Source organism: Arvicanthis niloticus, chromosome 24 (genome assembly GCF_011762505.2).
Source record: "Arvicanthis niloticus isolate mArvNil1 chromosome 24, mArvNil1.pat.X, whole genome shotgun sequence".
Taxonomy (NCBI): domain Eukaryota; kingdom Metazoa; phylum Chordata; class Mammalia; order Rodentia; family Muridae; genus Arvicanthis; species Arvicanthis niloticus.
In genome coordinates, this window is record NC_133432.1 from 27388000 (window position 1) to 27411992 (window position 23993).

At 53.6% G+C, this 23993-nt stretch overlaps 2 protein-coding genes across 2 annotated transcripts in view; both read right to left on the bottom strand.

Annotated features, from left to right (window-relative positions):
• The window catches only part of LOC143438242 (uncharacterized), a 35189-nt gene extending 15308 nt beyond the window's left edge, over positions 1-19881 (bottom strand). Inside the window, exons 1-3 of the mRNA XM_076923939.1 lie at positions 19664-19881; positions 9487-9585; positions 2033-7959 (exon numbers count right to left, since the gene is read on the bottom strand). Of these exons, the coding sequence (XP_076780054.1) occupies positions 2033-7959; positions 9487-9585; positions 19664-19757 (6120 nt within the window). The 5' untranslated portion in view covers positions 19758-19881. The remainder of the gene's footprint in view (positions 1-2032; positions 7960-9486; positions 9586-19663) is intronic.
• Positions 19882-21035: 1154 nt separating this feature from the next.
• The window catches only part of LOC143438243 (mucin-12-like), a 33146-nt gene continuing 30188 nt past the window's right edge, over positions 21036-23993 (bottom strand). The window contains 2 exon segments of the mRNA XM_076923940.1: positions 21036-21227; positions 23533-23609. Coding sequence (XP_076780055.1) covers positions 21103-21227; positions 23533-23609 — 202 coding nt within the window. The 3' untranslated portion in view covers positions 21036-21102.

The following is a 23993-nucleotide window of genomic DNA, read 5'->3' on the forward strand; positions in this document are numbered from 1 at the left end:
TGACTTCTGGGGTGGTGGTGACATCAGGGGTGGTGGTGACTTCTGGGGTGGTGGTGACGTCAGGAGTGGTGGTGACTTCTGGGGTGGTGGTGACGTCAGGAGTGGTGGTGACAACAGGAGTGGTGGTGATGTCAGGGGTGGTGGTGACATCAGGGGTGGTGGTGATGTCAGGAGTGGTGGTGACATCAGGGGTGGTGGTGACATCAGGAGTGGTGGTGACATCAGGGGTGGTGGTGACATCAGGGGTGGTGGTGACATCAGGAGTGGTGGTGACATCAGGAGTGGTGGTGACTTCTGGGGTGGTGGTGACGTCAGGAGTGGTGGTGACAACAGGAGTGGTGGTGACATCAGGGGTGGTGGTGACATCAGGGGTGGTGGTGACATCAGGAGTGGTGGTGACATCAGGGGTGGTGGTGACATCAGGGGTGGTGGTGATGTCAGGAGTGGTGGTGACAACAGGAGTGGTGGTGACATCAGGGGTGGTGGTGACATCAGGGGTGGTGGTGACATCAGGAGTGGTGGTGACATCAGGGGTGGTGGTGACATCAGGAGTGGTGGTGACATCAGGGGTGGTGGTGACATCAGGAGTGGTGGTGACTTCTGGGGTGGTGGTGACATCGGGAGTGGTGGTGATGTCAGGAGTGGTGGTGACATCAGAAGTGGTGGTGACATCAGGGGTGGTGGTGACATCAGGGGTGGTGGTGACATCAGGGGTGGTGGTGACTTCTGGGGTGGTGGTGACATCAGGAGTGGTGGTGACTTCTGGGGTGGTGGTGACATCAGGAGTGCTGGTGACATCAGGGGTGGTGGTGACATCAGGGGTGGTGGTGATGTCAGGAGTGGTGGTGACATCAGGGGTGGTGGTGACATCAGGGGTGGTGGTGATGTCAGGAGGGGTGGTGACATCAGGGGTGGTGGTGACATCAGGAGTGGTGGTGACATCAGGGGTGGTGGTGACATCAGGGGTGGTGGTGACGTCAGGAGTGGTGGTGACATCAGGGGTGGTGGTGATGTCAGGGGTGGTGGTGACATCAGGGGTGGTGGTTACATCAGGAGTGGTGGTGACATCAGGAGTGGTGGTGACTTCTGGGGTGGTGGTGATGTCAGGAGTGGTGGTGACAACAGGAGTGGTGGTGACATCAGGGGTGGTGGTGACATCAGGGGTGGTGGTGACATCAGGGGTGGTGGTGACGTCAGGAGTGGTGGTGACATCAGGGGTGGTGGTGACATCAGGGGTGGTGGTGATGTCAGGAGTGGTGGTGACAACAGGAGTGGTGGTGACATCAGGGGTGGTGGTGACATCAGGGGTGGTGGTGACATCAGGAGTGGTGGTGACATCAGGGGTGGTGGTGACATCAGGGGTGGTGGTGACATCAGGAGTGGTGGTGACATCAGGAGTGGTGGTGACATCAGGAGTGGTGGTGACTTCTGGGGTGGTGGTGACGTCAGGAGTGGTGGTGACAACAGGAGTGGTGGTGACATCAGGGGTGGTGGTGACATCAGGGGTGGTGGTGACATCAGGGGTGGTGGTGACATCAGGAGTGGTGGTGACATCAGGGGTGGTGGTGACGTCAGGGGTGGTGGTGACATCAGGGGTGGTGGTGACATCAGGAGTGGTGGTGACATCAGGGGTGGTGGTGATGTCAGGAGTGGTGGTGACAACAGGAGTGGTGGTGACATCAGGGGTGGTGGTGACATCAGGGGTGGTGGTGATGTCAGGAGTGGTGGTGACAACAGGAGTGGTGGTGACATCAGGAGTGGTGGTGACATCAGGGGTGGTGGTGATGTCAGGAGTGGTGGTGACAACAGGAGTGGTGGTGACATCAGGAGTGGTGGTGACATCAGGGGTGGTGGTGACATCAGGGGTGGTGGTGACATCAGGAGTGGTGGTGACATCAGGGGTGGTGGTGATGTCAGGAGTGGTGGTGACAACAGGAGTGGTGGTGACATCAGGAGTGGTGGTGACATCAGGGGTGGTGGTGATGTCAGGAGTGGTGGTGACAACAGGAGTGGTGGTGACATCAGGAGTGGTGGTGACATCAGGGGTGGTGGTGACATCAGGGGTGGTGGTGACATCAGGAGTGGTGGTGACATCAGGGGTGGTGGTGACATCAGGAGTGGTGGTGACTTCTGGGGTGGTGGTGACATCGGGAGTGGTGGTGATGTCAGGAGTGGTGGTGACATCAGAAGTGGTGGTGACATCAGGGGTGGTGGTGACATCAGGGGTGGTGGTGACATCAGGGGTGGTGGTGACTTCTGGGGTGGTGGTGACATCAGGAGTGGTGGTGACTTCTGGGGTGGTGGTGACATCAGGAGTGCTGGTGACATCAGGGGTGGTGGTGACATCAGGGGTGGTGGTGATGTCAGGAGTGGTGGTGACATCAGGGGTGGTGGTGACATCAGGGGTGGTGGTGATGTCAGGAGGGGTGGTGACATCAGGGGTGGTGGTGACATCAGAAGTGGTGGTGACATCAGGGGTGGTGGTGACGTCAGGAGTGGTGGTGACATCAGGGGTGGTGGTGATGTCAGGGGTGGTGGTGACATCAGGGGTGGTGGTGACGTCAGGAGTGGTGGTTACATCAGGAGTGGTGGTGACATCAGGAGTGGTGGTGACTTCTGGGGTGGTGGTGACATCGGGGGTGGTGGTGACATCGGGAGTGGTGGTGACATCAGGGGTGGTGGTGATGTCAGGAGTGGTGGTGACATCAGGAGTGGTGGTGACTTCTGGGGTGGTGGTGACATCAGGAGTGGTGGTGACGTCAGGGGTGGTGGTGACATCAGGGGTGGTGGTGACACCAGGAGTGGCGGTGAAGTCAGTGGCCGTGGTGACACCAGGAGTGGCGGTGACATCAGTGGCGGTGGTGACACCAGGAGTGGCGGTGACGTCCGTGGTGACACCAGGAGTGGCGGTGACGTCAGTGGCCGTGGTGACATCAGGAGTGGCGGTGACATCAGTGGCGGTGGTGACACCAGGAGTGGCGGTGACGTCCGTGGTGACACCAGGAGTGGCGGTGACGTCAGTGGCGGTGGTGACACCAGGAGTGGCGGTGACGTCTGTGGCAGTGGTGACAGCAGGAGTGGCGGTGACGTCAGTGGCGGTGGTGACACCAGGAGTGGCGGTGACGTCCGTGGTGACACCAGGAGTGGCGGTGACGTCAGTGGCGGTGGTGACACCAGGAGTGGCGGTGACGTCAGTGGCGGTGGTGACACCAGGAGTGGCGGTGACGTCAGTGACCGTGGTGACATCAGGAGTGGCGGTGACGTCTGTGGCGGTGGTGACACCAGGAGTGGCGGTGACGTCAGTGGCGGTGGTGACACCAGGAGTTGCGGTGACGTCAGTGGCGGTGGTGACACCAGGAGTGGCGGTGACGTCAGTGGCGGTGGTGACACCAGGAGTGGCGGTGACGTCAGTGGCGGTGGTGACACCAGGAGTTGCGGTGACGTCAGTGGCGGTGGTGACACCAGGAGTGGCGGTGACGTCAGTGGCCGTGGTGACATCAGGAGTGGTGGTGACGTCAGTGGCCGTGGTGACATCAGGAGTGGCGGTGACGTCTGTGGCGGTGGTGACACCAGGACTGGCGGTTACGTCAGTGTCGGTGGTGACACCAGGAGTGGCGGTGATATCAGTGTCGGTGGTGACACCAGGAGTGGCGGTGATATCAGTGTCGGTGGTGACACCAGGAGTGGCGGTGATGTCAGTGGCAGTGGTGACATCAGGAGTGGCGGTGACGTCAGTGGCCGTGATGACACCAGGAGTGGCGGTGATGTCAGTGGCGGTGGTGACACCAGGAATGGAGGTGACGTCAGTGGCGGTGGTGACACCAGGAGTGGCAGTGACGTCAGTGGCGGTGGTGACACCAGGAGTGGCGGTGACGTCTGTGGCGGTGGTGACACCAGGAGTGGCGGTGACGTCTGTGGCTGTGGTGACATCAGGAGTGGCGGTGACGTCTGTGGCGGTGGTGACACCAGGAGTGGCGGTGACGTCTGTGGCGGTGGTGACACCAGGAGTGGCGGTGACATTTGTGGCAGTGGTGACAGCAGGAGTGGCGGTGACGTCAGTGGCGGTGGTGACACCAGGAGTGGCGGTGACGTCTGTGGCCGTGGTGACACCAGGAGTAGCGGTGACGTCTGTGGTGACACCAGGAGTGGCGGTGACGTCTGTGGCAGTGGTGACACCAGGAGTGGCGGTTACATCATTGGCCGTGGTGACATCAGGAGTGGCGGTGACGTCAGTGGCGGTGGTGACACCAGGAGTGGCGGTGACGTCTGTGGTGACACCAGGAGTGGCGGTGACGTCAGTGGCGGTGGTGACACCAGGAGTTGCGGTGACGTCAGTGGCAGTGGTGACACCAGGAGTGGCGGTGACGTCAGTGGCCGTGGTGACATCAGGAGTGGCGGTGACGTCTGTGGCGGTGGTGACACCAGGAGTGGCGGTTACGTCAGTGTCGGTGGTGACACCAGGAGTGGCGGTGATATCAGTGTCGGTGGTGACACCAGGAGTGGCGGTGATATCAGTGTCGGTGGTGACACCAGGAGTGGCGGTGATGTCAGTGGCAGTGGTGACACCAGGAGTGACGGTGACGTCAGTGGCGGTGGTGACATCAGGAGTGGCGGTGACGTCAGTGGCCGTGGTGACACCAGGAGTGGCGGTGACGTCCGTGGTGACATCAGGAGTGGCGGTGACATCAGTGGCGGTGGTGACACCAGGAGTGGCGGTGACGTCTGTGGCGGTGGTGACACCAGGAGTGGCGGTGACGTCTGTGGCGGTGGTGACACCAGGAGTGGCGGTGACATCTGTGGCCGTGGTGACACCAGGAGTGGCGGTGTCGTCAGTGGCCGTGGTGACACCAGGAGTGGCGGTGACGTCAGTGGCCGTGGTGACACCAGGAGTGGCGGTGTCGTCAGTGGCCGTGGTGACACCAGGAGTGGCGGTGACGTCAGTGGCCGTGGTGACACCAGGAGTGGCGGTGACGTCAGTGGCCGTGGTGACACCAGGAGTGGCGGTGACGTCAGTGGCGGTGGTGACCTCAGGAGTGGCGGTGACGTCTGTGGCAGTGGTGACATCAGGAGTGGCGGTGACGTCAGTGGCGGTGGTGACATCAGGAGTGGCGGTGACGTCAGTGGCGGTGGTGACACCAGGAGTGGCGGTGACATCAGTGGCCGTGGTGACACCAGGAGTGGCGGTGACGTCTGTGGCTGTGGTGACACCAGGAGTGGCGGTGATGTCAGTGGCGGTGGTGACACCAGGAGTGGCGGTGACGTCTGTAACTGTGGTGACACCAGGAGTGGCGGTGACGTCTGTGGCGGTGGTGACACCAGGAGTGGCGGTGACGTCAGTGGCGGTGGTGACATCAGGAGTGGCGGTGATGTCAGTGGCGGTGGTGACATCAGGAGTGGCGGTGACGTCAGTGGCGGTGGTGACACCAGGAGTGGCGGTGACGTCTGTTGTGACAGCAGGAGTGGCGGTGACGTCTGTGGCGGTGGTGACACCAGGAGTGGCGGTGATGTCAGTGGCGGTGGTGACACCAGGAGTGGCGGTGACGTCTGTGGCTGTGGTGACACCAGGAGTGGCGGTGACGTCAGTGGCCGTGGTGACATCAGGAGTGGCGGTGACGTCTGTGGCAGTGGTGACACCAGGAGTGGCGGTTACGTCAGTGTCGGTGGTGACACCAGGAGTGGCGGTGATATCAGTGTCGGTGGTGACACCAGGAGTGGCGGTGACGTCAGTGGCGGTGGTGACCTCAGGAGTGGCGGTGACGTCAGTGGCGGTGGTGACATCAGGAGTGGCGGTGACGTCTGTGGCGGTGGTGACACCAGGAGTGGCGGTGACGTCTGTGGCTGTGGTGACACCAGGAGTGGCGGTGACGTCTGTGGCGGTGGTGACACCAGGAGTGGCGGTGACGTCAGTGGCGGTGGTGACATCAGGAGTGGCAGTGACGTCAGTGGCTATGGTGACACCAGGAGTGGCGGTGACGTCAGTGGCCGTGGTGACACCAGGAGTGGCGGTGACGTCAGTGGCGGTGGTGACACCAGGAGTGGCAGTGACGTCAGTGGCTATGGTGACACCAGGAGTGGCGGTGACGTCAGTGGCGGTGGTGACCTCAGGAGTGGCGGTGACGTCAGTGGCGGTGGTGACATCAGGAGTGGCGGTGACGTCTGTGGCGGTGGTGACACCAGGAGTGGCGGTGACGTCTGTGGCTGTGGTGACACCAGGAGTGGCGGTGACGTCTGTGGCGGTGGTGACACCAGGAGTGGCGGTGACGTCAGTGGCGGTGGTGACATCAGGAGTGGCAGTGACGTCAGTGGCTATGGTGACACCAGGAGTGGCGGTGACGTCAGTGGCCGTGGTGACACCAGGAGTGGCGGTGACGTCAGTGGCGGTGGTGACACCAGGAGTGGCAGTGACGTCAGTGGCTATGGTGACACCAGGAGTGGCGGTGACGTCAGTGGCCGTGGTGACACCAGGAGTGGCGGTGACGTCCGTGGTGACACCAGGAGTGGCGGTGACGTCAGTGGCGGTGGTGACACCAGGAGTGGCGGTGATGTCAGTGGCCGTGGTGACACCAGGAGTGGCGGTGACGTCAGTGGCCGTGGTGACACCAGGAGTTGCGGTGACGTCAGTGGCCGTGGTGACATCAGGAGTGGCGGTGACGTCAGTGGCGGTGGTGACACCAGGAGTTGCGGTGACGTCTGTGGCGGTGGTGACACCAGGAGTGGCGGTGACGTCAGTGGCGGTGGTGACACCAGGAGTGGCGGTGACGTCAGTGGCGGTGGTGACACCAGGAGTGGCGGTGACGTCTGTGGCTGTGGTGACACCAGGAGTGGCGGTGACGTCTGTGGCGGTGGTGACACCAGGAGTGGCGGTGACGTCAGTGGCGGTGGTGACATCAGGAGTGGCGGTGATGTCAGTGGCGGTGGTGACACCAGGAGTGGCGGTGACATCTGTGGCTGTGGTGACACCAGGAGTGGCGGTGACGTCTGTGGTGACACCAGGAGTGGCGGTTACGTCAGTGGCCGTGGTGACATCAGGAGTGGCGGTGACGTCAGTGGCCGTGGTGACATCAGGAGTGGCGGTGACGTCAGTGGCGGTGGTGACACCAGGAGTGGCGGTGACGTCAGTGGCCGTGGTGACACCAGGAGTGGCAGTGTCGTCAGTGGCCGTGGTGACATCAGGAGTGGCGGTGACGTCAGTGGCCGTGGTGACACCAGGAGTGGCGGTGACATCAGTGGCCGTGGTGACACCAGGAGTGGCGGTGACGTCAGTGGTGACACCAGGAGTGGCGGTGACGTCTGTGGTGACACCAGGAGTGGCGGTGACGTCCGTGGTGACACCAGGAGTGGCGGTGACGTCAGTGGCCGTGGTGACACCAGGAGTGGCGGTGACGTCAGTGGCGGTGGTGACACCAGGAGTGGCGGTGACGTCAGTGGCCGTGGTGACACCAGGAGTGGCGGTGACATCAGTGGCCGTGGTGACACCAGGAGTGGCGGTGACGTCAGTGGCCGTGGTGACACCAGGAGTGGCGGTGACGTCTGTGGTGACACCAGGAGTGGCGGTGACGTCTGTGGTGACACCAGGAGTGGCGGTGACGTCAGTGGCCGTGGTGACACCAGGAGTGGCGGTGACATCAGTGGCCGTGGTGACACCAGGAGTGGCGGTGACGTCAGTGGCCGTGGTGACACCAGGAGTGGCGGTGACGTCTGTGGTGACACCAGGAGTGGCGGTGACGTCTGTGGTGACACCAGGAGTGGCGGTGACGTCAGTGGCCGTGGTGACGTCAGGAGTGGTGGTGACGTCAGTGGCGGTGACGTCAGTGGCGGTGACGTCAGTGGCGGTGACGTCAGTGGCGGTTACGTTAGGGGTGGGGCTGACAGTTGGTGCACCCCGAATTCTCCGCACACTATGAGCGATGACGTTTCCCTCGACGTCATCACCGCTGACTCTCGGTTCGGCTCCGCCTCCTGTAACGTAATTGTTCACTTTATTAATTAGTGATTCTCCCCATTGTTCCTCTTCCTCACTTGTGACAGTGTGTGTAGTCGTGTGTAGTCGTGTGTAGTTGTGTGTAGTCGTGCGTCAGTGAAAGTGTCTTCCCCGTGTCCATCTCCCCGAGGCTCACGGAGGCCGGAGCTCCTCGAGGCCAGCCTGGGCTACAGCGTGAGTCCAGGGCAGCCTGGGCTACACGGAGAGACGCGTCTCCGGTCCGGCCCCCCGCGGCTCCTCTTTGCACGGGTGATGGTGGTACCGGTAACAACGCACATGGAGGCCGCACTTCCGGACCGCGGCTTCCGGTCCCGATGCTTGACTGACACTGTTCCCTCAGTGCAGCCAGAGTCACTGTGATAGTGTCTGCGGAGGATTCAGGGGCCTTGTTGGGGGAGGCGTGGCCTTGTTAGAGGAGGTGTGGCCTTGTTAGAGGAGGTGTGGCCTTTCTGGAGGAGGTGTGGCCTTGTTGGGGGAGGTGTGGCCTTGTTGGGGGAGGCGTGGCCTTGTTAGAGGAGGTGTGGCCTTGTTGGAGGGGGCGTGGCTTTGTTGGAGGAGGTGTGGCCTTTCTAGAGGAGGTGTGGCCTTGTTGGAGGAGGTGTGGCCTTTTTAGAGGAGGTGTGGCCTTTCTGGAGGAGGTGTGGCCTTGTTGGGGGAGGTGTGGCCTTGTTAGAGGAGGTGTGGCCTTTCTAGAGGAGGTGTGGCCTTGTTACAGGAGGTGTGGCCTTTCTGGAGGAGGTGTGGCCTTGTTAGAGGAGGTGTGGCCTTTCTAGAGGAGGTGTGGCCTTTTTAGAGGAGGTGTGGCCTTTCTGGAGGAGGTGTGGCCTTGTTGGGGGAGGTGTGGTCTTGTTGGAGGAGGTGTGGCCTTTCTAGAGGAGGTGTGGCCTTTCTGGAGGAGGTGTGGCCTTGTTGGGGGAGGTGTGGCCTTTTTAGAGGAGGTGTGGCCTTTCTGGAGGAGGTGTGGCCTTGTTGGGGGAGGTGTGGCCTTGTTGGGGGAGGTGTGGTCTTGTTGGAGGAGGTGTGGCCTTTCTAGAGGAGGTGTGGCCTTTTTAGAGGAGGTGTGGCCTTGTTAGAGGAGGTGTGGCCTTGTTAGAGGAGGTGTGGCCTTGTTAGAGGAGGTGTGGCCTTTCTAGAGGAGGTGTGGCCTTTTTAGAGGAGGTGTGGCCTTTCTGGAGGAGGTGTGGCCTTGTTGGAGGGGGCGTGGCTTTGTTGGAGGAGGCGTGTTGTTGGGGATAGGCTTTGAACTTTCAGAAGCCCCACACTGCTCCCAACGTGTCCCGCTGCCCCGTGGTTGTATCTCACGATGTGGATTCTCAGAGACTTGTGCAGCGCCGTGTCTCCCTGATGACAGTGATGGGTTCCAACCCTCTAAAACCATAAGCTTCAAATTAAATGGTTTTTTTTTTATAAGTAAGACAGGTTGTAACTGGCAGTGTAAACCAAATAAGCTCTTTCCTCCCCAGGTTGCTTTTTGTTGCGTTCTTTATCACAGCAAACTATGATACCTGTGTGGTTCCCCGACATCGTCTGGCACTGAGTCTCCCGGCTGTCGTCCTGGGAGCTACATCCTCCTCCGTCCCACACACTTCCGCTCCTGGTGGTCCCTGAAAGAGACGCAGGGCTGTTGGTGTCCCCAAATCACCAAACTCCTTTTATGAGTCCTTCCTTCTTTCAGTACCTCTCTGAGCTCTTGCTCCAAAAGACTGTTAGCGCTGGGGACCAGTGAGTGAGGAACCCACCGCGGGCCTTGTCCTCCACAGAAGCCAAGCTACAACAAAGTCTTAATTTGGGAGTCACAAAAAAATTGACATTCACATGTTTCTGAACCTGAAATGGCCGCAAAATGTATTCAAAATGAAAAGCCTGATAAACTCGCAGCGTTGGTGGCGGCTCGCTCTGGTGGTGTGTCTGGAGCCTCCCCTGCAGCCTTGGGTCTGAATGCAGAACACTGTCTCATTACGCTGTGTGTGACGTCATCTGTCTAACACCAACAAATGCTGCCCAAAGTTGTCTAAAACACCTCAGCTCCGACTCACCACTATTCCATCTTATAAATTATAGTGTTTTTAATATATATTAGATAGTCTATTATTATATATTATAGTATTTTATATAATATACTTTATCATATATCATAAATCACATGTCATATATCACATATTATGCATTACATATTATATATTTTATATTGCTATGTACTTATGGGGGTGTTTTAGTTATTTTTACATTGCTGTTGTATAATATAATTGTTTAATTATAATAATTTATATATATATGAGATAACTTTTTTGTTTGTTTGTTTTTCGAGACAGGGTTTCTCTGTGTAGCCCTGGCTGTCCTGGAACTCACTCTGTAGACCAGGCTGGCCTCGAACTCAGAAATCCACCTGCCTCTGCCTCCCAAGTGCTGGGATTAAGGGCATGCGCCACCACCGCCCAGGCAAGCTTGGAGATATCTTGGGTGGTATAAGTGCTAAGGACCTAAATTCAGTCCCCAGTATCAACATCAAAAACTGTGCACCGTAGGGTACGACTGTTGTCACTGCCCAGATTCCTGGGCCAGCCGTCCAGCCAGTCCAACCAAATCATTGAACTCCAGGTTCAGTAAGAGACTCTGCAGGCCAGGTATGGTGGCACATACTTTTAACTGCTGCAGAGGCAGATGTTAAACAGAGGTGGATCTCTGGCTACAAGGCCCAGTAGGGCGAAGTAGTAAGACCTTGTCTCAAAAAACAAACAAAAAACAAAAAAAGAGATGCAATTGAGGAAGACACCAACACCTTTCACCTACACGTGCACGTATGTGGGCACGCACAGACATATCTATAAAAGCATAGGTATATGTGGTTGCAGTCTTGTGGAGAATAGTGCTTTAGCTATGCAAAGCAAAGATTTAATATTTCTCTATTAAACTAGCACCAAGTTTGTTTATCTTAAAACTGTATCACGTCAGACAAACAAGCACACCCATTTATTTCATTGGCAGGTAAATTTGCCTTCATTTTCAATAAATGTCAAAACTATGTACTATACGGATAATTCTTTTAATGTAAATTTCTTTACGACTTACTATGAGTTAATGTTTGATTTGTAGATTTATTTTATATACACTGCATACCCTGGGCTGCCTCAAAATTTAAAGGGCAACAATAAATTAAAGCTTATGCATTGTAATTCAAGGACAAGGACCAGGTCCCACCCCAAGGAGGAAATGGAACTTGGCAGCATTAGCCAAGTGGTTCTGGCTCAGGAGTCATGAAGGATCCCAGAGTAAAGGGATGTGGAGTCTTCCTCTGAGGTTAGGGGAAGCTGGGAAGACGAAGCCTGGGCTCTGCTAGAGATGTCAGAGCTGCGGGAAGTCGGCCGAGAAGAGCTGCGGGCAGGGCACTGAGCCAGCCAAAGAGTGCAGCGATATAAAAATAACTAACACACCCCCACAAGCACACAGCAGTGCAAAAGACATGGGAAATCATTCCCATGTGTGTGAGAGTGTAGGGGCACACACGTGCAGTGTATGTGTGTGTACATGCACGTCAACGCCAGAGGTTAATCTCCAGTGTCATTTCTCAGGAGCCATTCACCTCGTTTGTTGAGACAGGCTCTCCCAGGGCTTGCTGTTTGGCTAGGCTGGATAACCAGGATACCCAGGGGACCTGCCTGTCCTGCATCCTCGATATTGGGGTTACAAATGTGCGTCACCATACCTGGCTTTTCCATGGGTACTGGCACTGAACTCACGTTCCCTTGCTTACATAGAAGGTATTTTACATGGCTACCCCAGCTCCCCTGCCCCTGAAAGTAATGTTTTAATACACTGGATGCCAGACAGAAAAGAGAAATGATTCTTGGGATGTGAAGCTTATCGGCCTGATAGAATATTCTGGAAGCAATGAGGAGAGGTAAAGGCAGGTGGAGTCATGAAGACTCCCCGAGTCAATATGATGAGACTCTCAAGAAACAGACGCACCCAAAGTTTACGGTGCCGAGCTCTGCTAGCGGAGAATGTGTGCTGGCTCATGTTAGGTCAACTTGACACGAGCTAGAGTCACTGGAGACGAGGGAGCCTCAATCAAGAAAATGGCTTTATAAGATCAGGCTGCAGGCAAACCTGTAGGGCATTTTCTTACTTAGAGACTAGTGTGGGAGGGCCCAGCCCATTGTGGGTGGAGCCATTCCTGGGCTGGGGGTCCTGGGTTCTATAAGAAAACAGACAGAGAAAGCTAGGGCAAGCAAGCCGGTAAGCAGCATCCTTCCATGGCCTCTGCCTCAGCTCCTGCCTCCAGGTTCCTGCCCTGCTTGAGTTCCTGTCCTGACTTCTCTGAATGGTGGACAGTGATTTGAAAGCATAAGCTGAATCGACTCTTTCCTTTCTTTGGTTATGGTGTTTCATCACAGCAAGAGTAACTTTAACCAGGACAAAGAGATGCACACAGACCACAGAGACCAGTCCTGGATTCTCTTTTCTGATGATTAAGCCCAGTACTGGTCAGTGTGTGACTCTGAACAAAGTTCTTGAGGCCAGGGAGACTGTAAGAAAAGATGAGAAGGAACAGGAGCTGCCTGTCAGACGGGACACTGCTGCTCCTGTGGGTCAGGCTGGAGAAGCCTGCAGCTCACGGGGCACTGGAGAAAGGACACATGATGACTTTATTTCATTAATAGAGGATGGCAGCATGACATGGTGACTCAGGCCTTTGATCCTCAATACACAAGAGGCTGAGGGAGAAGGATCACAAACAAATAGAGGTCTGTTTGTCTATTTAACAAGTTCAAAGCCAGCCTGGGCAATTTACTGAAACCCTATCTGAAAATCAAAATTAGAAGAGTTTAGGAAGAGAATGGGAGTGGAGGATATAACTCAGTGGTAGAGCCCCTGCCTAGAATCCCCCAGTGAGGGGCTGGGGGCGTGGCTCAGTGGTAGAGCACCTGCCTAGAATCCCCCAGTGAGGGGCTGGGGGTGTGGCTCAGTGGTAGAGCCCCTGCCTAGAATCCCCCAGTGAGGGGCTGGGGGCGTGGCTCAGTGGTAGAGCACCTGCCTAGAATCCCCCAGTGAGGGGCTGGGGGCGTGGCTCAGTGGTAGAGCCCCTGCCTAGGATCCCCCAGTGAGGGGCTGGGGGCGTGGCTCAGTGGTAGAGCCCCTGCCTAGGATCCCCCAGTGAGGGGCTGGGGTCGTGGCTCAGTGGTAGAGCACCTGCCTAGAATCCCCCAGTGAGGGGCTGGGTATGTCTCAGGGAGAGAGAGTGATTGCCAAGTATGTGCTAAGCCCTCTGGAGTTCAATCTTCATCACTGGACAAAAAATTATTTATTATGAAAATTCTTTTGGACAACTTTAAGCAGCGTAATGTACGAGTAATTTGAATTCAAGAAAAGTAAGGGAACCAAAAGAGATGTCAAAAATAATGTCCGCAGAATTACGAACACGAAATAACTCTAGGTTCACTTGTTCAAATGGTCACCCCAGTCCTAACATGAAATGCAGGAAGGAAATATTCAAAATGTTCCTATTCCATAGCTATTAAAAGGCAATTTCATATGCAACTGTCTTCAGTACGTTTCACAACTTAGACTAAATGAACGGGTTTCTTGAAAGACAGAGCATTAAAACTCACTCAAAAAGAAAGAGATTAGGGGCCAGCGAGATGGTTTATTAGGTAAAGATGATTGCCTCCAAACCTTACAACCTGAGTTCCATCCCCTGCTGCCCCAGCCCTTGGGAGGTGGGGGATGGCATCTTTCGTCCATGGCCAATCTTGATTACATGGTGAGTCTGAGACCAGGTGAGTGGCTCTCAGCTGTCATTTGAGGACCTTCAGTTCAAGGGATACTTTTGCACAGGTCAGAGGTAAGGGAAGAAAGGACAAGATGGCCCAGTGGTTCCCAGAACTGGTTGGTTTTTATAACAGAGATGGACCAAAGGTCCAGGCCCACAACAGATTTCTGTAGAACCACCCAGTTTGTCCCTGCCTGACACGCACAAGAGAGCTGGGCCAGGCACAGGGTCAGGGATCAGGCTCAGTAACCCTGTCTCCCGAGTGGTGGGAAAAGCTTAAGGAAGTTCCAGGTGGGGCAAGGGGGACTGGTGAGTGGAGGAAAGTGAGTGGATCGGGCTGGGGAACTGACCACAAGACACACCAGGCTGTCAGTCTCTCCAGCAAGGTCGTTTCTCTAGAGATCTTCATGTTGGCTCTGCTTTTTGGAGGGTGTGTGTGTGTGTGTGTGTGTATGTGTATGTGTTTGTATATGAACATGCCTGTGAAGACCACAGGACAAACTTGACTGTCATTCCTTAGGTGCTATGCACTGTTTTTTTGTTTGTTTGTTTTTGTTTTGTTGTTTTTGAAACAGGGCCTCCCATTGGCCTAAACTAGTCAAGTTACGCTAGGCTGACAGTCAGAGAGCCCCAGGGTCCTCGTGTCTCTGCCTCCCTGGTTATAAATGTGCACCACCAAGCCTGATTTCTTTTCTTTTTAAAGATATTATCTACTGTGTCTGTGTCTGTGACTGTGGCTGAGAGTCCATGTGTGTCCAGGTACCTGAGGAGGCCAGAAGAGGGCGGTAGATCCCCTGGCAGCTGCAGGTAAGGACCGTTGTGAGCCTCCAGATGGGGGCGCTCTTATCCGCTGAGATCTCTCCAGCCTCCTCCCTTTTCTCTGTGGGTTCTGGGAATCAAGGTCATTGTGCCTACAGGACAAGCACTTTGGGACTCGGCTATCTCCCTGGCCCTGCTTTGCTTTGTTTCTTTTTTTGTTTTGGGTCCCCCCCCCCCCCCCCCCCCCCCCCCCCCGCAATAAAGTCACCATATTGTAATGAACTTACAAACAAAAACATCACACAGCCAGTTTAAGGAAACCACACAAACACCTGTCAGGTCCACTGCTGTGCATCTCAGTGAACATCGGTACGTGTCAGAGCGGCCGTCCTAAAGTCAGAGCGGCCACTCTGAAGCCATGGAGCTACACTTAGGGTTTTTACTCTTTGACTGTCAATTGCAGTTTTTCTGCACTACACACACACACACACACACACACACACACACACACACACGCACTACACACACACAAACACAGACACACAGAGACACACACAGAGAGAAACACACACACAGACACACATACCACGGACATGCATGCACACAGACTATAACAGCTAAAATTGGAAAAAATAAGCTTTTTAATATCATATCCACACTTAACATCTGTTGATATATGTGCATATGTGCATATGTGCATATGTGCATATGGAATATTATTCAGCTGTAAAGAAAAGCAAGTGCATGGAATTTTCTGGAAAATGAGTGGACTTGGATAGTATAATAGTAACCAAGGTGATCAAAACTTAGAAATCTCTCTCTCTCATTCTCTCTTCTCCTGTTCCTCCTCCTCTTTCTCTTCCTCCTTCTCCCTCTCTCCCTTCCTCATCTACAGGTCCTAGCCTATAATGCACACAGCAAACTATGTTGTGTAAGCCCCTCTTGTATTTGCTTTTTTTTGAGTGGTCTGTTTCTGTTTGTCCAGACCACGTCTTACTGGGTAGCCCAGCGTGACCTCCGGTTCACTCTCTTCCTACTTCAGACTTCACAGTGGTTACAAGCCAGCCAATTCTGAGCTTACGGTTCATTTTATTGGTTTATTTCTCACTTTAAATCTTAACCAATTATTAAGGAATAGCTTGCCCAGGCTGAGTCTAAAAGACATTTTAGAATTTAAGAGATACAGGAAAAGGCCAAACAGGCAAAGGACGTGGCAGGGACAAGACATGGACCTGACAGAAATGACTGGGGTCCCTTCTGCCTCTTCCCTGCCAGCTAGCCTCCCTCGGTGTAAATTCTGGCCAATAGCAATTATTTTAATTTTTGTTACATTGATTTATTATCCATCTAGCCATCTGATTTATTATCTATTCATCTATCTATCTATCCATCTATCATCCATCTATCCATCCATCTACCCATCCATCCATCTACCCATCCATCCATCTATCCATCCATCTACCCATCCATCTATCATCCATCTGTCTACCCATTCATCTATCTATCCATCCATCCATCCATCCATCCATCCATCTATCCATCCATCTATCTATGGAAGTCAAAGGACAACTTTCTGGACACAGCTCCCTCCTTCTACCACATAGGACCCAGGAGTCGAACTCAGGTCATCAGGCTTGGCAAGTGCTTTGACCTGCTGAGCTGAGCCTTGATCTGGGGCTACAGCTCAATGGTAGAGCGCTTGGCTAGCTTGCATGAGGCTCTGAGTTGGAACCCCAGTGCCACAGGAGAAAATAAGGGAGGAAGAGAAGGGAGGAGGTAGAGGGAGGCTAGGAAACAAGGGAAGAAGAATCAGGTCCCTCTACCTCATCAGCCCATCTCCTGCCTTTTTTTTTCTTGTTATTTGAATCGAAACCCTATCCCCACCCCCTCAGGACACCTCTCTCTGCTCTGTTTTAGTTTTTGCCGGTGGCAGCCATTTTTGACAGTAGTCTTTGCAAAGTCAAAATGAGATCATGCACACGATTCCTAACCCAACACCACCAGTGTCCTTAGGAGGATCTGGACCCAAGACTGATGTACACATGAGGAGAAGGCCATGGGGTCTAAAGAAGCAGACGAGGGTCACAAAACATCAGAGATTTGCCAGCAGCCGTTAGAGTCTCGGAGACAGATGCTTGCAGAGTTGCCTTCTACATGAGCGGGGCAGGCCAGTGAGGTGGCTCAACAAATACAAACCCTTGGCGCCTACTATGATGTTGGACCCTTGGATCCCATGTGATGGAATGACAGAGCTGACTCCAATCTACAACAATCACCACCATCACCACAACAAAAGATGAGCCCCTGCTTCATCCCTCTAGCCAGAGCTGTGAGAAGTATCTGCCATTCTAAGCCTTCCAGGTTTGGGCTGTTGTTATGGCAACTCTGGAGCAGAACAGTGATAGAGATTAGGGCGGGACAAGTGCCCGGGAATGGCAAAGGGTGGTGGTCAAAGGCACTCGATGTGGACAGGAAACTCTAGGCCTTAGCCACTGTCATCATGGGTGTGGGGACCAGACGGTAATTGTTAAGGTTAAACAGAGTTAGGCCAGCCCAGAGGACATTGTGTGCCAATGATATCCCATATATCCAGATATAGGAGCAAGATAAGAGGGCATCTTCCAGACAGGGCATAGCTGAGGTCACGGAATTATTCCTGTAGCTACACCCTATCCTGATATTGCCAAGGACAGTGACCTTGAAGAGGCATTGGTGTCCTAAGTCCCTGGGTTTGGGACACAGAAGGACCTAAATGCTCATGGACTCTGATCAGGCTTCTTCAACAGAGTAGAAAGAATTCTGAAGCTTCCATTCTATAGAAGGGGAGACTGAGGCTAGAGATGGATGGATCATAGCATATGGGGTGGACCAAGGGGGTGAGAAAACAGTGGAAAGATGGAGGGGGGGGGATATGCCCGAGCATGGGGAAACTCCTGCCCTACGGAGACCCGACAGGATCCTAAACTGTACCTCATAAGAAATGTTCTCAGATGTTCTGCCCCTTTGTCCTTCATGTCAAGCCCTCATTAGAGAAGAGCCGGTAGGGGGTCATAGCCTTGGGGCCAATGCCCCTAGAAAAGGGGCAGGACAAAGTCCAAGGCAGGCCCTTTATGATGGTGGGATATTGTTGATGGGTGACTTAGAGAATCCCACTACTCTCAGTCTTCTTCCTGTCTCCCCTGACCTTCCCAAGGTGTCATCTTGTTGGGGGAGAAGGGAATGTTGGATTCTGGGGGCGGGGAGGTTATTTCTGCCTCAGTTTCCCTTTCTTCCCTAGGATCAGGGAAAGGGGCAGTCTAGGTGTGAGCCACTCTCATCTCTTGCTTTCCCTAGCCTGGTCCTCAGGACCAATGAGTCCTTAGCAACTAAGTTGGATGGATCCTTAGAAATTCCATCCCCTTTTCCCCCCAGGGGGGACCAGAGAGATGGCTGTGGGTTTAAAGTGTTTATTATTCTGTGGGATCCTGGATGTCCAGATCCCAGTATCCCACAATAGAGCAGTTCACAAACACCTGTAACTCCAAGTCGGAGAACCCAACATTCCCTTCTGGTCTCTGTGGGTACCCATATCAGACACACATACTCATAAGCAAAATGAATTTTAAGATGAAAAAGAAATTCCATCCTAGGACTTCACACATGCCAGGCAACCTCTCTACCGCTGAACCGTATCATACCAGCCTGGTCCCTGGCTCGGGGTCCTGTGTGGTGCTCTACTGCTGAGCCAGGCCCTAGTACCACACTGGAGAATTCTAGGCAAGTGCTTTGTCCCTGAGCTACATCTCCGGTCCTCTTTTGTTTGTTTGTTTGTTTGTTTGTTTGTTTGTTTTATCTATCATCTATCTATCTATCTATCTATCTATCTATCTATCTATCTATCTATCTATCTAAGACAGAGTCTCTGTAACCCCAGCAGTCCGGGGGGACTCACTCTCTAGATCAGGCCAGCCTCGAACTCATAGATATCCATTTGTCTCTGCTTCCCAAGTCCTAAAGGCTTGTGCTACCCCACCCCACTCCCAGCCTTACTTTTATTTTTTTTATTTTGAGACAGGGTTTCACTATTTTTCTGAGGCTGGCCTTGAACTCACTCTATAGTAGGTCTTGAACTTCCTGAGTATCAGGGATAACAAGCTTTCCCCACACAGCATGGACCAACCCTTGTCTTTTCAGAAGAGGAAACAGACCAGTGAAGAGTTGAGCTGATGCTGACACATGGCTAGTTCATGAGAAAGTTAGAGACCGGAGCTTCTGGCATTCCATCTTGCTGTGGTCCTGAGGCTTCCTCAGCTTGTAAGGCAGGAGAGTAAGGGACCCCGAGGGTGGGGAGGGAAAGGGAGAGTGACAGGGATGGGGGTAGAAAAAGGGAGAGGGAGAATAGGAGAGAGGGAGGAGGAGAGAAAGAAAAAGAAGGAGAAGGAGAAGAAGGAAGAGGAGGAAGAGGAGGAAGAAGAAGAAGAAGAAGAAGAAGAAGAAGAAGAAGAAGAAGAAGAAGAAGAAGAAGAAGAAGAAGAAAGAGGAGGAAGAGGAGGAGGAGGAGGAAAAGGAAAAGAAGAAGAACAAGAAGAGGAAGAAGACAACGACTCAATGACCAGGACAGAAGTTAGAGAAGGCAGAAAGAGGAGGCAGGTGTCTTAGGTTGTCTGAAGAACTGTAAATCTAAGTATATCATCCCAGTCTTTGGGTGGCTGAGGCAGAAGGATAAGAATGGGTCACACTGTGAGTTTTAGATCAGCCTGGTCTATATCATGATGCGACTGTCTTCCACCCTCTCCTCACACACAAAGACCTTGGGGCCAGATGGGAGATAAGAGAACTGGATGGCGACACTCAGAAGATAAATACAGGCTCAGTTTAGCATGGCTGGTTGTCTACCCCACGTCAAAGGGAGGATTCTGTGTAATCCAAGCAACTACGTCAACTGACACCTGTTACTGTCACTCCCTGGGGACAGCCCAGAGAGGCAAACTGCTCTTTTCCCCAAAGCTCATTTGAGGAAAGGAAAGATGTTCAGGGAACGCTGAGGTTGAGCTCCGAGTGGAAGTTGTCTCAGCTGCCCTTGACAGAGGAGGGAGCTCTGCCCTGGAGCCGGGCAGGTCAGGGATGCAGGCCTGTGGGCGAAGTGCTCAAGGCAGTAGAACTGGGAAGCTTACCGTTCTCAGCAGCAGTGCGATGGGGCAGGGAGTGGAGGGTGACAGCCAGTAGGCAGAGCGCAGCAGTCTGCCTCATCCACCTTGGCATCGACATGGCAGAGCCCGCTTTGCGCTCTTCTTGGAAGCTGGCAAAATGAATGTGAGCCCAGGAATCCCAGGAATAAAAACAGACAAGAGACCTTTGACCCCTGAGATACTGAGGGGCCGGAGGGGCGGTATAAGTGTGATTAGGGATCCATCTGAGAGCTTCCCGTATGACGAAGGGGGTGCTGGCCACTCTGGGCCAAAGAGCAAAGGGAGTGGTTCCCTTTCCTGGCCAGTCAAGTGCATAGGTGTTCAGGTTATGAGATTTATCACTTCAGTAAGAGGGGTGGCGCTGGAGCTGGCAAGAGGAAAAGGGTAGTGTTCCTGGTTCTTCCACAGAGATGGAAAGAGAGGGCGTGTCTTAGCCAGAGAGAGGAATATCCTGGATTTAGCCCCAGTCCTTGGCTTGAATATCCACCACTCCTCAAGCCCTCTCTTGGCTCTATAGGTATCCCAGCAGGATACGGGGTACAAGTTATGACACCCTGGGATGATCAGGAGTCCTTGAGTGTGTGAGTTCAAAGGTAAGCAAGGCCCCTTACCATCCCGGGACATGGCCACCTTGCTCTTTTTGAAGAACAGTAGAGCCAAGCACTCGGTAATTAGCCTCCTGGAGGCTCCCACCGGTTGCTCTCAGACCTGAGGTATTCTATCCTCAAGGCCTGGTCCTGGGTTTGTCTGCCTTCCCACAACCTCAGGCAGAGATGGACCTGGCCCTGCCCCAGTTGGAAGAGGCAAGGGATGGGTATGTTTAATCCTGGGAAGACTGTGCTGCTCAGAAAGGCCACAAGCTATTTCTCTCCGTTACTCCCAGATGAAACCCAGAAGACCATCTATCCCCTACCTCTCCCACAAATCAGGAAGAGAGAAAAAAACCTAAGACTCTTCTTTAAAGAATTGCTTTATTAATAGGGAAATTCCAGAGTAGGGCAACACCTACATGCAAACAAAGATGCTGAGGTGCCTAGAAGTCTTTGGGTTCCTGGAACATTAGAGGTGAGGGTGAGGAGGAGGTGGTACCTGGCTCAGTCCTCTGTTCTCTGCTGCTTTGCTAAGTCTTCCACAGCAGTGACCCACAGACTGAGTCTGAGTGCCTCAGAATAGCTTTGGGACCTGCTGTCAGCTTCATCTTAACCAAGCAGGAATACTGGTAGTGGGGACTCTGTCCCTCTCTTGTCTAAATTTTGATGAGGTGAGGGAGTGGGCGCCTCCTGTCCTCACAGTGTTACTGATTTCACCACCTCAGGTCTCTGGATGTTGAGCTAGGGAATAGGAGACAAAGATGAAGTCAACAAGGGTCGGGAGGAGCTAGGGAGGGGTGGGAGCAGGGGAACCAGGGTAGGAGAGAGAGGCAGTCAGTGCCAGGGAGGGGGAAACTCTGAGCTGTGGACCTTAGTTTTCGAATCCACGTTCTCCAGGTTTGGCCGGAAGAGACTGTACCCTTTATCAAAGCCAAATTTGTCCTCTTTCAGATTGGCAACTGTAGGAAAAGACAGGGTATAAGCGGGGTCCCCCCAAAGGAGGCTGGGACCACCCACGGACAGGTAGAATGTGTGTGGGGTGAGGGACCCAGGGAAATGGAGATCACTACTTCAACTATTCAAATCCTTGATGGAGTCTTAGTGGTCCTGATGTGAGCCTGGGAGCTGGTCTGGGGTGATGCAGGGACACCAGAGTAGCATCCCCTACCCACTCTGTACTATATACCAGGGGTCACAAGTCATACCCATGGGGAGCTACTGTCACCGGTGTGAGGGATGGATGGGAGTGGAGCTGGTGGCAGCCGGTTGACTCACATCTTACCCTCCTTACCTGCCCAGCCCTTAGCAGCAGTAAACACAGCAGACAACCTAGGTTTTTTGAAAAATGGTCCCTGTGGCTCCGTTATTTGCCAACGACATTTACTTCCTCTTTTCTCAACTCCTGAATCATCCCATCCTCTTACCGTGACCCCGTGCCGTTCTCCCCCACCAACCCAGATCCACCTGAGTGAACCACTTAAAATTCATCCATGGCCTTGGTGATGTATATTTCTAGCAACTCAGCTGTTTGGCAGACTGGGGTAGGAAGCTTGTGGGTTCAGAGCTAGCCTGGGCTACATAGTGAGACCCTCTTCTAGACAAATGAATGAATGAACTAATATGCCACACCACATACTCTGATCAAAACCCTCCAAAGCCCTTCTTCTTTCCTTCCTTTCTTCCCTTTTTTCTTTCTTTGAGACATGTTAACCAGCTAGCCTCAAACTTGTTATGCAACAGAAAATGGCCTCGAACTAACTGTTGAACGGACTGCCTCGGCCTCCCTAATGCTGGGATTATAGATATGTGACACCATGCCTTTTCTTAAACCGTGCCTCCAGCTTAAGAATGGCCCTTCTCTGTCCACTCAGGGACTGTCTGAAGGAACAGGAGGCCATCTTCTGAGCTGCTGCTTAGAGACTCAGGCTTAAATCAGAAAGCTTCAATGAGCCCCAGGCTGAGCCAAGCCTGGCCAGGTACTCCAGTCCTAACCTGGGCACTGATATATCCTGGTTCTCCATAGAGAGGTTGTGTGTCTTGTGGGACAGGAGATGACACTGAGACTACCCAGAATCACTAGAAAAGGGGGTGGTACACAAGGGGGGCATAAAAATACCTAGGAAGCAGAAGCCATGGGTGTGGTGATCCACACTCGTATCCTGGTTCTTGGGAGGGTAAATTGGGAGGCTCCTGAAGTTCAAGGCCAACTTATATTACACTGTCATTAGTTTGAGATTATCACAGGCTATGCAGTAACAACAAAGAACTGGGGAAAGGGGAGCTGAAGAAATAGCTCAGCTGGTGAAATGTTTGCCTTGTAAATACTTAGGACCTGAGTTTGATCATTAGAATAGAATCCACAGGAAAAGCTGGTCGTGGTGACACCCCAGCTCTTAGGAAGCAGACTGGTGGATTCATGTGGCTCTCCAGCCATCAGCCTGACCCAATCTGTGAGCCCAAGGGTCCTGTGAAGGCCCTTGTTCCCCAAAACTCATACAGCTTCTAAGGAACAACCCCGAGACTGACCTTTGCATGTATGTGTGTGTGCAGGCATACACACACACACACATACACACACACACACACACACGGAAGCTGGGCAGAGGCAGCCGTACTGTCTGCAGAAGAAGTTCCATGGTGTGGACAGAGATGCAGGCAGACACAGCTCCAGGGGGCCCTGACTTGCTCAGGAATCAGAGGACACTAAAGGACAAAGTGGAGGTGGGGTGGAGGGGGTCCCTAGAGAGGGCAGGGGTCACAAACAGGTTATGGAAACAATTGGTTTGGTGCTGGTATAGGTGGTGGGGGATGGAACTTTTCAGATAGTGGGGAGAATGCTCAACGGAGGCCCTGGGGAATTTGATGGGGAGAAGCTAAAAGAAAGAGTGAAGGTCAAAGGCCAACATTGAGATGGGTGAGGTGACCTGAGTCCCATCCAGGGATCCACAGAACGGAAGGTAAGGGCTCACTCCCGAAAGTTGTCCTTTGACCCCTGCCTACATACCATGGTACACATGTGCCCCACCCCACAACCCCACTAAATAAATGTAATAAGGAAGAATTTAGGTTCGTGAGAGAGCGAATACCAGTGAAGGATCACGGGATAAGGGACCACAAAAGAGCAAGGAGTAAGAGGACTGAGATGCAAAGCGACCATGTGACGTGAGCCGTCATCAGGATGAGCGTCATCCATCCCCTCGTGGTCACTGCACCTTCCTTGTCTACCCCTCCCCCCACCCCACCCCCACCCCTGGGAACAGTTACCTCCCCAAACACCTGTGCTCTGGAAAGTTCCGGGAAGAGTTTCTCTCTGCCATGCTTGAGACAGGTCATATGTTGACCTGCAAACAGTAGTGTCGTCACGGGAGAGGGGTAGGTGGGGACTCGGTAGACCCTGACCCTCAGGAGGACAATTGCATCTCTACCCTTCAAAGTCACGGCCATAGGAAGTGAAGACTAGCTTCATTCTGGTTTCTACATCTCCAGGGGCAGTGACCAGGCTCCCCAAATATCCCTCAGTTCCCTAACGGGCCTCAGTTTCCTTGGGTATGAAATGGGGGCATAGCGGTAGTCCCTTCTGCCCACTTCTAGCCCAGGTTAGTGATGTAGCCGATATTTCTTGGCAATTTCTGGAAGGTTCATCTCAGCCCATCTGGCTCAGCCCCAGCTTCCTTGTTAAGCTCTAAGGCAGCCTAGATAATAAAATATAATTTTATTGCATAATC